Source organism: Archocentrus centrarchus, chromosome 12, assembly GCF_007364275.1.
Source record: "Archocentrus centrarchus isolate MPI-CPG fArcCen1 chromosome 12, fArcCen1, whole genome shotgun sequence".
Classification (NCBI taxonomy): domain Eukaryota; kingdom Metazoa; phylum Chordata; class Actinopteri; order Cichliformes; family Cichlidae; genus Archocentrus; species Archocentrus centrarchus.
In genome coordinates, this window is record NC_044357.1 from 16,583,229 (window position 1) to 16,595,962 (window position 12,734).

Genomic DNA, 12,734 nt, shown 5'->3' on the forward strand with positions numbered 1-12,734 from the left:
GTGCCAGACTATGATGGTAATTCCACACTAGCAGTCTGTCATTGCTTTATCGGGTCAGACACACTACTTCGGAACAGTCTATCATAGCGCCATTGTTCTCGATCAAAGAACGGCGTCTGATGCTTTCTGTGACACACTGTTAACCGGGTTCAGTGAAATGTGTGGTAGAAAATAGTCTGTAGGTGTGTCGCGTGTGCTGTAGGTGTGAACAGAATGGATACATTCATTGTACCCTCACTTTAAAATTTTTTTTCAGGTGAGAATAGAGAACAAATGTCAACTCTACAAAAAAACACACTACATCTACTTGAGCACAGACAAAAAAAGCTCAAGCTGGACTCAAACGTCACTGTGAGCTAAAAATACAAAAACAAAAATATGAGAAAAAAAAAACCAAAACAAAAAGGTAAAATCCCCCCCCCCCCCGTAAAACTGACAATTTTAAGTTGCCCCTGTTTTAAACCAAGCTAATGGAAATACTAGTGGAAGGTCAATTCTTCACTTTACTTAAAAAAATCACAATCCTTCAACACTTTAGTCTTATCCTCCAACAATTTAACAACAGTAAAAGATCAATCTTCACAATTTTCACCAAGTTGAGTAGGAGAAGACTGGGTTCTGGCTCCAGTCTGCTGTGCTGCTATACTGGTGGTTGTAGCCACGTTGTTGGATGCAAGGTTCAGCTGCGAAAAGTGAATCAGGAGGGGGATGGAAGGAGGTTTGTGCTCCATCCGTGTCACTCTGTGAATATGGGACTACAACATACTCAATAGACCTGGAAGAAAGAAATAGTCATATGGGAGGTTAAACATAATGCAGCTGCTTGGTGCCATTCATTTTTAACTCTGGTAGTCTTCAGTAGGTGAAAAAAAAAAAGTGACATGCACTGAAATAATACTATTATTGCTACTATTGATGCTGATTTATTTATTTTTAACCCAAATACTGGATACTTTAATCAGACCTGTAAGGCTGGTGTGGCATGGAAGCAGGTACCATCTGTTCATCGCTGCTGGAGCTGTACTCTGTTAGCACCGGGGGTTCAACTTTTATACACTCAGTTGAGTCTGGCTCCAGAGCGGAGGGTGAAAGGTGACCCCCCTTCAGTGACTGCTGTGTGAAGGCCCAACTCTCCTCTGCCTGTGCTAACTGAGAGGTATAGGGCGTCCTCTGTAGGCCTGAGAGGGAAATACAACATTTAATGTCAGAAGTGTCACATTTTCACACTGCTTTAGAATAACTTTAACTCCACCAGGTCCCTTTTTCTCCTGCTGGTGTAGTATTAATTTATCAATTCAGTACAAATAAATAACTTGAATTACAGAAGCTTACTTTGAGAACTGCTGCTCAAATCATCCCTTTCCAGTTTGGGTCTCTTTGCAGGAGAGCTTTTATTTGAACGCCTAAAAGAAACGTGTTTATTCCAATTTAGATTTTATTCCTTGTTTACAGTGAACTAAATTAAGGAAACCCAAATCACAGCAGAAATGTATACGAGCAAGCTGCTTTCAGGTGTACAATAAATTTAACTTAAGAATTCCTACCTCTTCCTGTGAGAATGAGTGCCTCCTTCCCTGAACCCTTTAGCAAAGGGGTTGTGGTCAATTTTCAGTTTGGTAATCTGGTAAGAGAGGGAAAGAGTCGCATTAGCACTGCAGCATTGGCGTTAGCAAGTTGGTGTTATATCTTGAGTTGTGTTTTTTTAAAGTTTGAACCTTTGGATTTTGGTAAGCAGTGACTGCAGTGAAGACGGTCTCTGGGAATGAGAAGCTCCTCAAAGAGCCCCAGCAGAGAGTGTATGGGTTATCTGCCTGGACCACATGAAACCTTGGGTAGTAGTGATGCATGGAGAGCAGGATGATCTGATTGTAAGAAAAGCAAGGTAAGCAAAAAACACAGTGAAATACGGTGAATGTGACGACATACAATTCTTAAGAAGGGGGGAAGAAAAAAAAAAAAAAAAAAAGGTCTTACATGACCGTGCTGATTCAAGGTATTGTTGGTGAGCTTAAGCTTGGGGAAAGATACTGGCTGCTTCATCCAGTGACGTCCTGGTGCAGGGGAGTCAGGGTGCATGTATGTACGACATGGGGGGTGGGGATCTGCCAGTCCTGCGACCTCCCACTGCTCCTTTTTCCACTACACACACAGAGAGAGAGAGAGGCAAGGTCATCAAGCATGAGACGCGTGTAATTAAGCAGAACTCTGAAGCACAATAAAGGACAAACTCCCCCCACAACCAACAAAAAAACAAACAAACAAACAAAAAAAAAAACCCTGAAATCTCTCCTTACATTGCCTAACAATGTAGTACATTGTGTGTGCTAAAAGCAGCATCTGTGACCAAATTTGGGGGGCAGGGACAATACAAGAGCTGTTGAATGTATGGAAAGTCAGCTACCCCTTCACTTGATTGCGACAGATGAGTGATGCTAATTGTGATTGGGCTCCCAGCTGGGAGTGCACTTACAGGACTAACTTTGATATGCAGCGGTGAACGTCCCAGAACAAGCAGACTAATGTCTGACACCAAATGCATACGGCACTGTGTTCAGTTTAAGCCAAAGCAAAATGTTTAAGACAATGAAAATCAAAAACACAACTGGCAAAGGCACAAAATCAACACGGACTGCCCGATGACCATACCTTGTACTTGAAGCCATCTAGAGGAATGATGTCCAACATGACAACATAATTGGCAAAAGGCTGGAGCCCAGATACTCTGACGCCACAGTGGGGAAACATTCTCCTAAAAACAAAAAACACCAAGTCAGAAGACATGCAGCAGTTTAAATTTAAAATTTACTTTTGTGAATTTAACTTGGTGATGCAATTTTTTGCAAGGAAGTCTGTACCGGAATTTTTTTAAAGACCGTTTTGTCTGGTAACTTGTGTTCCTTCCAAGTTTTCACCAGGTTGTCCACTTTTTTTTTCTCTCCCCGCTTTTTTATTTAATCTATGTGTCAAAATATTACAAACATAAATGTCAACATAATCCCAACATACAATACCCCCATTCCAGTGGAGCCCCATCCCTCCAAGGAAACCAGGTTGTCCACTTTAACCTGGTGTGCACAAAACTGTAAAAATGCTCTTTTTGTCGTCCATTTTCACGACATTGTAGTGTCACCACAGCAGTTTGATGGCAACAACATCCACTACTGGATTAGCCAGATTGTGTTAGGATTATATTTTTCTTTGGATATTGAGGAAGTGTGTTAAGGAAAGACTAAAAGGTTATTTTGACTATTTAACTGTAACCACTGGACCTTTAACACTCCTGACTTCAAAGTTAGGTTACTTTTTACGTTATGGTTCTATGACTTCAGAACAGACCCACTAATACAGTTCAGCTATTTAGTCACAAAATGTGACAAAGATGTTCAAGATGATGAGATCTTCTATTCATATGCTGCCAGATTAAGGGAACGCCAGCCAAGGGGAGGCTAGAGAGTCCATGGCTATCTCTGAAATCTCACATGTAGTATGTCAAGTTAATTATTATTCTCTGGCTCTCTTCCACAGCATGTCTTTTGTCCTGTCCCCCTCCCCTCAGCCCCAACCGGTTGCAGCAAATGACTGCCCCTCCCTGAGTCTGCTTCTGCTAGAGGCCCCTTCCTGTTAAAAGGGAATTTTTCCATCCCGCTGTCGCTAAATACTTGCTCATAGGAGGTCGTTTTGACTGTTGGGTTTTCTCTGAACTGTTGTAGGGTCTTTACCTACAATACAAAGCACCTTGAGGCGACTGTTGTGATTTGGCGCTATACAAATAAAAGTGAATCGAAGCGTCCATGTCTGTGAATGCATCTGTTTTGTTAGATTTCAAATAAAAGCAGCGTTACATGACATTACTACTGCGCATATCACAGAGCACTCCCTGCTAAATGACAGTCCGACTTACTAACCGCAAAAGTAACCACTTCCTGAATCAGCAGGTGAATGTGAAGTTATTAGCAATGAGTTGTGACATAGCCACTTAAAGCCTTCTCATCCATTTTATTCGCAGTAGTGGAAGTACTCATTTTAATTATGTGGATAAATACAACTATCAGATAAATGTAGAGGAGTCAAAAATCCAATATTTATTGCTGAACTATAGGGTGGTATGATCAAATATTTGTATCATAATATTCTTTAAGATTCAGGTGGTTTTACAGAATCAATATCATTATTACCACTCTTATTGTCATTATTGGAGAAATGGGCCCTCATATAGGTTTATAATTGATAACATTAAGACCACTTTAATTTCATTAACAAAACGTGAAATGAGTGGCATTAGCAGTATTAACTGGTCACAATAATGGATAAATGTACTGGCAGCAGAGTAGCTTATTTTTTCAAAAGGAATAAATCTATAATATTAGAAATGTATAAAGCTGTTAATACAGACTGAAAGCAACACAGCTGCTGTACATAAATCATCTGTGTGTGAGAGGAAAAGCACTGTGTTGTAGTTTAGTATTAAAAACAATGTATGAGTTTTAAACATTTTGGTCATCAAGACTGGAAAACAGCTGATAAAACCTAGCACATTTGAAGATATGAAGGAAAGAGCTAAAATCTTTTTTTTAAAAAAGGGATAATCTGAGATTATAATAAGATTTAATTAATGTTTGAAGACAGAATAAAAATTAAAACTTTCAGCTGCAGCATCAGTGGGGTTTTAACAAAGAGAAAGTCAAGAATAGAAAAAATAAATTCAAATGTAGGCTTAGACCAGGCTGTATTTGATATAAAGTCCACAAGTACACCATTTAAGATCATATTAATGCTTAGCTTATAGAACAATAAAAGTGCTGGGAAATTGTTTGCCGACAGATCAGTCGAGTTTTGTATATTAAAGCTTTATAGTGTTAGACTTTTTTGGTTTGGTTTTATTTATGCCCCCCCCCCCCAAAAAAAGGAAAAGGGGAATCCTGGAAGTTGCATACATATAAATGACATTTGAATCAAATGACTGCTTTTGGTTTTGACAAAGATTTTTACCCTAATCTTTCCAGTAATTTCCCCATCTGATAAATACAGAATCTAAAAAAAAATAAAAATTCTGGAGGCGCCACTTAAAACAACTCCGTACAAAGCACGTCTGATATTTTCAGAACATGCTTAAATTTCTAGATGTGTCAGCACCATTACCTTCCATGCTTTGTTATAATCATCTCTGTGCCGACGCTGTGAAAGGACTGCCAGAGGTGAGCGTTCTCCAGGGTCATCTTGATGCCACCTGGCTGGTATGACGACGACATGTCTGGATTAAATCTGCAGTCTGGAGAAGATTCAAATACACATGTAAACACCTTAGTGGCTGTACTTAATTTGCCATCCAGATTGCAGTACATTTTACAGTAGTATGAAAAGCTTCCCTCTCTGAACAGTTATTCCACAGGTCCAAGGCCCAGCCATCTTTGCAAACCCTTATTTTGATAGTTCTGAAGTCAAAATATTAATTCTACAATTTTTCATGCATGATTTTTTTCCTTTTTTTTTGGTTGTTTGGGTACTCATCTTGCATAGGTTATTATTCCCCACAGCACATTTTTTTAGATTAAGATTTTTAGTGCCATTTTAACATGCAAGCTCATGCTGCACAGTTAGACGCAATAACTTACCAGAGATGTGGCGCACGTTATCATGTAGTCCTGTTATCTCCATCGAAAGCACCCAGTGAATCCCTAAAATTTTTAAAGTGCTGCCTTGAAATGTTCAGACTTTAGTGAAAACTTTCAGGAGTTTAGATCCTTGAATGATCTGAACCTTGAACTTGATTGGACATAAGAAAAGGGGTGGAGCCAAGGGGGTGTATCAGAGAAGACTGAGGGGGCAGGTAAAAGGGTTACCTGCAATTTAGGTTTTTTTTGTTTTGCTCAAATGTTGCAATTAATATTTTGATATTTTAGTGGAAAAAATTACCATGTTTTCTATCATATTAAATGGGAGCATAAACATATCCAATAAATTAATAGCCTAAACTCATTGTTCAATTTACTACTCTGAACAGACCTTTAAGGCTCCCAACAAAACAATGGGAGAGATCTGGCTTTGATGTAAGAACTATGTGCCAGGCACACAGTATGCATGTACCAGACCTGAAACGCATAAAATATTCATTCCCTACTTTTCTCCTGCATTCCAAATGAAAAAGGACAGTGATCAGCATTTTAAAATACAGGAGGAGGAGGGGGGGTGCACAAAATGCCCCCCTCTTGGCAGCTTTGAATGTGTATTGAGAACAAGTCGAGTCAGTTTGTGTCTAGCCTTGCTGACGATGCTGCTAAACTGGCCAATGGTCTCATTCGCTCCCCTCCCAAAATCATGCTACCTTAACTATCCTGGGAGGAGACGGAGCCAGCACTCAGAAGACTGTTCAAATCAAAGTCTGGTGGGAGGTAGAGAGGAGCAGAGCACAAACAGACTTTAGAAAATATGCAAATATTATGGGGGAAAAAAAAACCCCACATACAAAACATACCAACATGCTGCCACCATTTAAAAAAAAAAAAAAAAAAATCTGAAGACCTGCATGTGCCATTTTTAATCAAGTTTCAGTTCATTTTTTGCACACAATGTGTTTAGACTTCCTCTGCTTGCAAACAGTCATTACCTATATTTTAATCACTTTATGGAACACAGGGGCCTGTCTAAGCTAAATTTCAGAAGAAAACCTGTGTTAAGTTTTTACAGGAACATTTACAGAATGGTTTTCCTCTCTGGATTTTACAGCCATCTTATGGCAAAGAGCGGCCTGCTTCCTCTATAACCCATTTCTGCTCCAACTAAAGGCATGTTGAAACATTTCTCCTCTGCTTCTGTCAACTTCAGGCTTGAAGATGGAATTTGGTCTGCCTGTGGCATGCACCACTTCTGAAAGTATGCTACAAAGTCAAGTTTTTTTTTTTTTTTAAATTAGTATTTACCTACATTAAAGACATGGATAGATGGTGCTTTATTAGGAATGGACAGATGGGTGACAAATTAAAGGAAAAGACAAAACCCCTGGTCCAGGGGGCATCCAGTTGCTTGGTTAGAGAGACATTTGATTGGCATATGTAACTTTACTGTGATGGTTCACTACAATCAATACAGAGCTGTTTAGAACAATCGCCTTTATCTTATGATGAAATATTTCCATCCTCTCTCCCAGAATGACAATACCACCCACAGGAGGTGTCACTGGCAGTTATGTGAATCATATGCCATGGCTTTCAGACAAAATGATCAGCTCAGTTCAGAGAGCATGTGGTGGCCTAACATGTTCCCAAGATATTTTTGTTGGTTTTTGCCTTTATTCGTCACCCACTTCCAGATTTTACACTCTCCCTTTTACACGTCTATCCAACAATTTACAACAAATCCAACTGAAAACCACCAAATGATGCAAAAGCTGAAAGCCACATTGCTGTAGTTTGTAGATTATCATCACCAACATCAATTCTCTTGCATGTTTGCTTTGCTTTTTCCAATGCATCAGTTCTGCTGCAGTAAAAATATCTCATGGCACAGGAAATACTGTGGTTTCAGCAAGTTAGTCTAAGCTGCAACTCAAAGATGCAGTGCATGACCTCACTAGTGATAATTCACACATGGCTCTGTGCTCGGCTCACCTCCTGGCAGGGCTTTTTATGCACTGAGGATTTTTTTTTTTTTTTCTGCAACCATAACAAGCTTTAACTGAAGACAAAGAAGAAGAAAAAAAAAAGCAATGTGTTTTTACCCACTTGATAATGATGATAATAGACATTATCAAATGTTGAACAGGAAAATGCACAGATTTATGTTAAATAAGGCAACGCAGACTGACTGCCTTTACTGTGCATCTCCTTCAGAAATACTGCAATGCTGCAGCCAAAAATCACAGTGACTGCCAAAGATAATTAATAGCTGATCTGATCAAAAAATCCAAACTTATAACTGGTCTAAGCAGCACAAAAAATTAAAATCGCAAAGCTTCGCCACAAAAATAAAGCCATTTTTTTCTAATGGTAAACCATTCCTAGGATAGATACAGCTAAGCTTATTTAAACATTCTTTTTCATACAATGTGCTATATAAATAAAAATGAGTGGACCCCAACAGTCACACGACCCCATTATGTGACAGCACTTGGTGACAGTGAGAAGGAAAAAACTCCACCAGAAGCAGGCTCAGGGAGGGGGCAGTCATTTGCTGTGACCGGTTAGGGGTGAGGGGAGGGAGACAGGACAAAAGACATGCTGTGGAAGAGCGCCTGAGATTGACAATAACTAATAATTAAATGCAGAGTGGTGTATAAACAGAGTGAAAAGAGGTGAGTGAAGAAGAAAAGCTCAGTGTATCATGGGAAGCCCTGTGCAGCCAAGGCCTAATGCAGCATAACTCAAGGAGAGTTTAGGTTCACCTGACCCAACCCTAACTAAAACCTTCATCAAAAAGTAAAGTTTTAAGCATAATCTTAAGAGTAGAGGAAATGTCTGTCTCCTGAATTCAAACTGGGAGCTGGTTCCACAGAAGAGGGTCTTGAAAGCTGAAGGCTCTGCTTCTCATTCTACTTTTAAATACCCTAGAAACCACAAGTAATCCTGAAGTCCAACTGCGCTTCTGGGGTGATTTGGTAATATAAGGCTTAATTATTCAAGACCTTGCATGTGAGAAGAATTCTGAAGAGCCAATGCAGAGTGGATAATATGGTAGAACTAATGTCTCTCTTTCTAGTCCCCCTAATTTATGGGAAGCATTTAGCTGTTGCCATTGTGCTCCTCGGGCAAATGTACGTTTTGAAGATGCTTATGCACAGATCTCACTGCAGTCTAATAGCGCGGCTATGAAATACACTCAGAAGACAGACAACAGAAAACATATTCATGTATTTGTGAGTTGAGCAACTGAAGATGGCCTTGGGCTCTTTGTTAACATGACGACATGCTTTTTGACTTGTGCTGTGTTTAAAGTGATACTTAAACGTTTGTAGGCGTTAGTAGCGGTAAGATTGCTTCACCCCCCTCCCTTTTTTTTAAAACACAAAAGTGACAGGATGCACGCACATACATACATGAAACCAAATATACATATGTCGTCATATTAACAGGAGACTGTGTCTAAAAAGGCCTTAAAATATTAGACCACAATGAGCTTAAGCTTTGTCGTTTGTGTCGATACTGCCATCTACTGACTCAGCTGCTGCTGCAGCATTCCTCCTTCAGTAAGCCTAGAATACTTTTTAATTGCCTTAACTTTAATTGCCCCCCCACCACCACCAAATCTGATGTCCTGGTAATCAAACACAAAGTATAATTCAAACTGAAATTAAGTTAAAGTTCACTTTATTACAATAAGACGGAATTTAAAGCCTAGCAGCGATATTTAAAGCCATTCAGACAAATTACAGATCCCTGAAAATGGACCTTAACGCAGCGAGTGAGCACACCTGTGGCATCTTTTGTTGCAGTTGTACCAAATGATTTATGGCCCCACATAGTATGAACCTGCCCGAATAAGAAACTACTAAGAAACTAATAAAAGTAAATGTAAAAAACGGGCATTAATTACTGGGAGGACAGGCAATGTTGACGGAATCTTACGTTGACGGTACATACGTTTAGGAAAATAAAGTTTGGATGGAGTTATGTCAAGCAGCCTCATTCAGCAAACATAAAGCGGTCCTATGTTTAGTTAACCTAACGGACACGTTTCTCACCTCTGGAAGCAGTCAGACTCCTGCATGGACTGGCAGTGGCAACAAAATTAATCAATCAGCAAACAATTAGCTTGGCTTGGACTGAACCATAAAGTCCATGGACTGAACCAATTATGGGGCGGCAGTCCGTGTGTGTGTGTGTGTTTGTGTGAATATATATATATATATATATATATATATATATATATATATATGTGTTGTGTATATATATATATATATATATATAAAACCAAAGCAAACGAAGTTTAGAAGAAAACAGTTCAGACCAATGGTAGCATGGACCGGGGAAAGCTTATCAGACAGGAATTTAAAATAATCCTGAAATTCAGGAAGGAAGCTGGGGGACGGAGCAGTTGAGCTTTTTTTAGAGAAGTGAAAAAGAAGTTTTGGAGCGGTGCAGCAAGTCAGAAACTGTCAGAGACGCAAGTCTGCTGCTGAGAGAGGCCAACCCACACCAGTGGAGAGGATGACTGTTTCTTGTGCAGTAGCCACAAGCAATGAACAAAAGTGAAACACAAAATAATTGTGACAAGAGTAGAGACTTTTTTTTTTCTTAAAATAAAAGATATATCCTGGGAGCATGTTTAATAAAAGATTGGGGGGGGAGATGGAGAGGCAGGAGGATCGGGAGACAGGACAATCTCATCATTTTACAGTGGAAGTTTAATAGCAAATGGACAAGAGTTTAAGGGGTTCATAAAAAAGGAAAACTGCAGAAAGAAACCAGATATCATCTGTATTCAGGAAACCTGGCTTAAAACCCAACTTTTAGATTTTGTTATTAAAGGATATGAAGTGGTCCAAAGATATAGAGGGAAGGGTAATGGAGGAGGATGTGTAATATTCATAATTCGGTGAATTCAGTGTAGAGTCTTGGGCAAAGGAACACAGAATACATCAATTGAAACTTGGATAAGACTTGGAAGCACCAAAGTAGTATACATTTTTACAGCCCATGTAGAAGACTGTCATTAGAATTAATGGAGGAACTTGGGTAATTTAAGGGGCAAAGTAATTGTGGCGTGGGGACTTTAAAGGGAAATTACAATGACCAAATGGAACAGTAATTGAAGAATTAATGGAAGTTAAAGATTTGGCGTGTCTCAATGATGGAAAGTGGTACAAGAAATCAATATTAGGTAGGGATGGTCCAATATCAGCAATCGTTAGTCTCAGATTTGCTGGCAGGGGTTTGTTCATGGCAGGTAGTCAAAGAGACAACTATAAGAAGTGAACGCTATCCTGTAATGACTAAGATAGAAACTGAGCGTAGAGGAGTGGTGATACTGGGGGAGTGCAGAAATGGTGTTTCAGTTCTGCAGACTGGGGGACATTTAGGCTTTTTAGTGGCCAGAGGAAGCAAAAAATTGAGATGAATGTTGTTGATGATGATGATGATTAAAATTATTCTGCTTCTGTGTTCTAGAAATAACAAACCAGGCTATAAAAGAAGAAAGGAAGTAAAAGCAAAAAGAAGATTGTACCCTGGTGGACAAGGAATGTGATAAAGCAAACGCAAGAGCCAAAATAAAGGCTTATAAAATTGTTAAAAGAAATCAGAGTTCTTGGAATCTTATTGAATATTTAAGGGCACAAATGTAAGAAGAACCATAAAAAAATTCAAAAAGAGACTTCTGGAGGGGTTTTTGTAAATGTCAAAGTAAGGAGGAAGGATCAATGATGAGTCAATCGGTATACACAGGAGAAATGCTCTCCATTACTTTAGCTGTTCAGTGGATTGAAAACATAAAACACCATTAAGATCAGTAATGTGTTCAGATTCCAGTTTGCAGCTCAGTCATTCAGACAGCAGAACAGACATTCTGATAGAGATTCAGCAAACATGTTACAGAGTCAGTATGATGGTGCTTACAGTTACCTTTTTATGGATACCGGTGCATTATAGAGTACAAGGAAATAAAACTGCAGATAGGACTGCAGAAGAAGTCACAAAAAGTACTTTCAGCTGATCTGGTTATTAACTTATTTAGGACAGAGAAAATGGGCATAATGAGGCAGAAAATACAGGAAATGTGACAAAAAGCAGGGAAATGTGACTGTGGTGGAGAAGACGAGCCCATAGAAACAGAAGAAATAGTCAGAAATATGAGGCTGAGAGAAGACAAACTGATCCAAAACTTAAATAACATGCAAATGAAACTGGACCTTATTGATTTATTTTAAAAGAACTCAAGAAATGAAAGCAACCGGGCCATCTTTTAAGACAGGCTAATTTGTTTGGTAGGATTTAAAGAAGCAAAAGACGACATTAGTGATTTTCCTGCAGCGGTTTATCCCTGTCACCTCACAGCAAGACATTCTGGGTTTTAAAATCTCCTGATTAGCTGGGCATTTTCTGTTTGGAGTCTGCATGCTCTCCCTGTGCCTGCTGTTGGTCTCCTTCAGGCTTACTCCCACAGGTCAAAGACATGCAAGTTTGTCTTTGACTGCTTCCTCTTAGAGGATCTGTTGGTGTTTCATTAATATTGTGGGAATTTCACCTTCCAATATAAGCATCTTGACATGACTATTGTTATGAAATTGTGCTATATAATCACTTACAACTATAATTATATAATCAATCTTAATCACATGATGCATAATGATTAATAAGAGTCTCACAACATTCACAACATAAGTCACGTCAAGGCACTTTGAGTAGGTAAGAAGCTTACAATACTAAGCAAGATGTCTCAGCAGCTTTTTAAATAAATGTAGTTGGCAAAATAAGTGATTTATTCACCTTATATAATAAGGAAAGTACTTTTTTGGAAGGAGTTTTAAACCACAGTGTTCTTTTCTAGTCGAACTAAATAGTATTAGGAAGACTGTAATGCAATTGTTTGATTATGTACATGATTACTAAAAGGGATAAATATGCACATAAATTGTTAAATTGTGCTCACAAATTCTGCAACATATACATATCATACACCTGCACAGTATTTAGTAGTTTCCAGGAGTCTCTTGTGATGGTGTAGTACGGCGGTTTTTTATGTTGTAATGCGAGATATTGTTGCAGAGGGTCTGATCAAGGACAACTAACTTCAAAGGCTGGAAA

At 39.0% G+C, this 12,734-nt stretch overlaps 1 protein-coding gene across 1 annotated transcript; it reads right to left on the minus strand.

Moving 5' to 3' along the window:
• Positions 1 to 465: 465 nt before the first annotated feature.
• Positions 466 to 9,797, minus strand: LOC115788926 (T-box-containing protein TBX6L-like). Its single transcript, XM_030742033.1, has 9 exons — positions 9,674 to 9,797; positions 5,140 to 5,269; positions 2,647 to 2,749; positions 1,975 to 2,139; positions 1,716 to 1,862; positions 1,545 to 1,621; positions 1,333 to 1,403; positions 965 to 1,178; positions 466 to 775 (listed from the first exon to the last, which is right to left on the minus strand). The coding sequence occupies exons 2-9, from the start codon at positions 5,247 to 5,249 to the stop codon at positions 589 to 591; spliced, it is 1,074 nt and encodes a 357-aa protein (XP_030597893.1). The 5' UTR covers positions 5,250 to 5,269; positions 9,674 to 9,797; the 3' UTR covers positions 466 to 588.
• Positions 9,798 to 12,734: the final 2,937 nt, after the last annotated feature.

Excerpts from the sequence above, each read along its gene's own strand:
- LOC115788926 (XM_030742033.1), bottom strand. The coding sequence starts at position 5,249 with ATGTCGTCGTCATACCAGCCAGGTGGCATCAAGATGACCCTGGAGAAC. Across the intron at positions 2,140-2,646 it reads TAGATGGCTTCAAGTACAAG|TGGAAAAAGGAGCAGTGGGA; the intron begins GTATGGTCATCG and ends CTGTGTGTGTAG. Across the intron at positions 1,863-1,974 it reads CCTTGAATCAGCACGGTCAT|ATCATCCTGCTCTCCATGCA; the intron begins GTAAGACCTTTT and ends TCTTACAATCAG.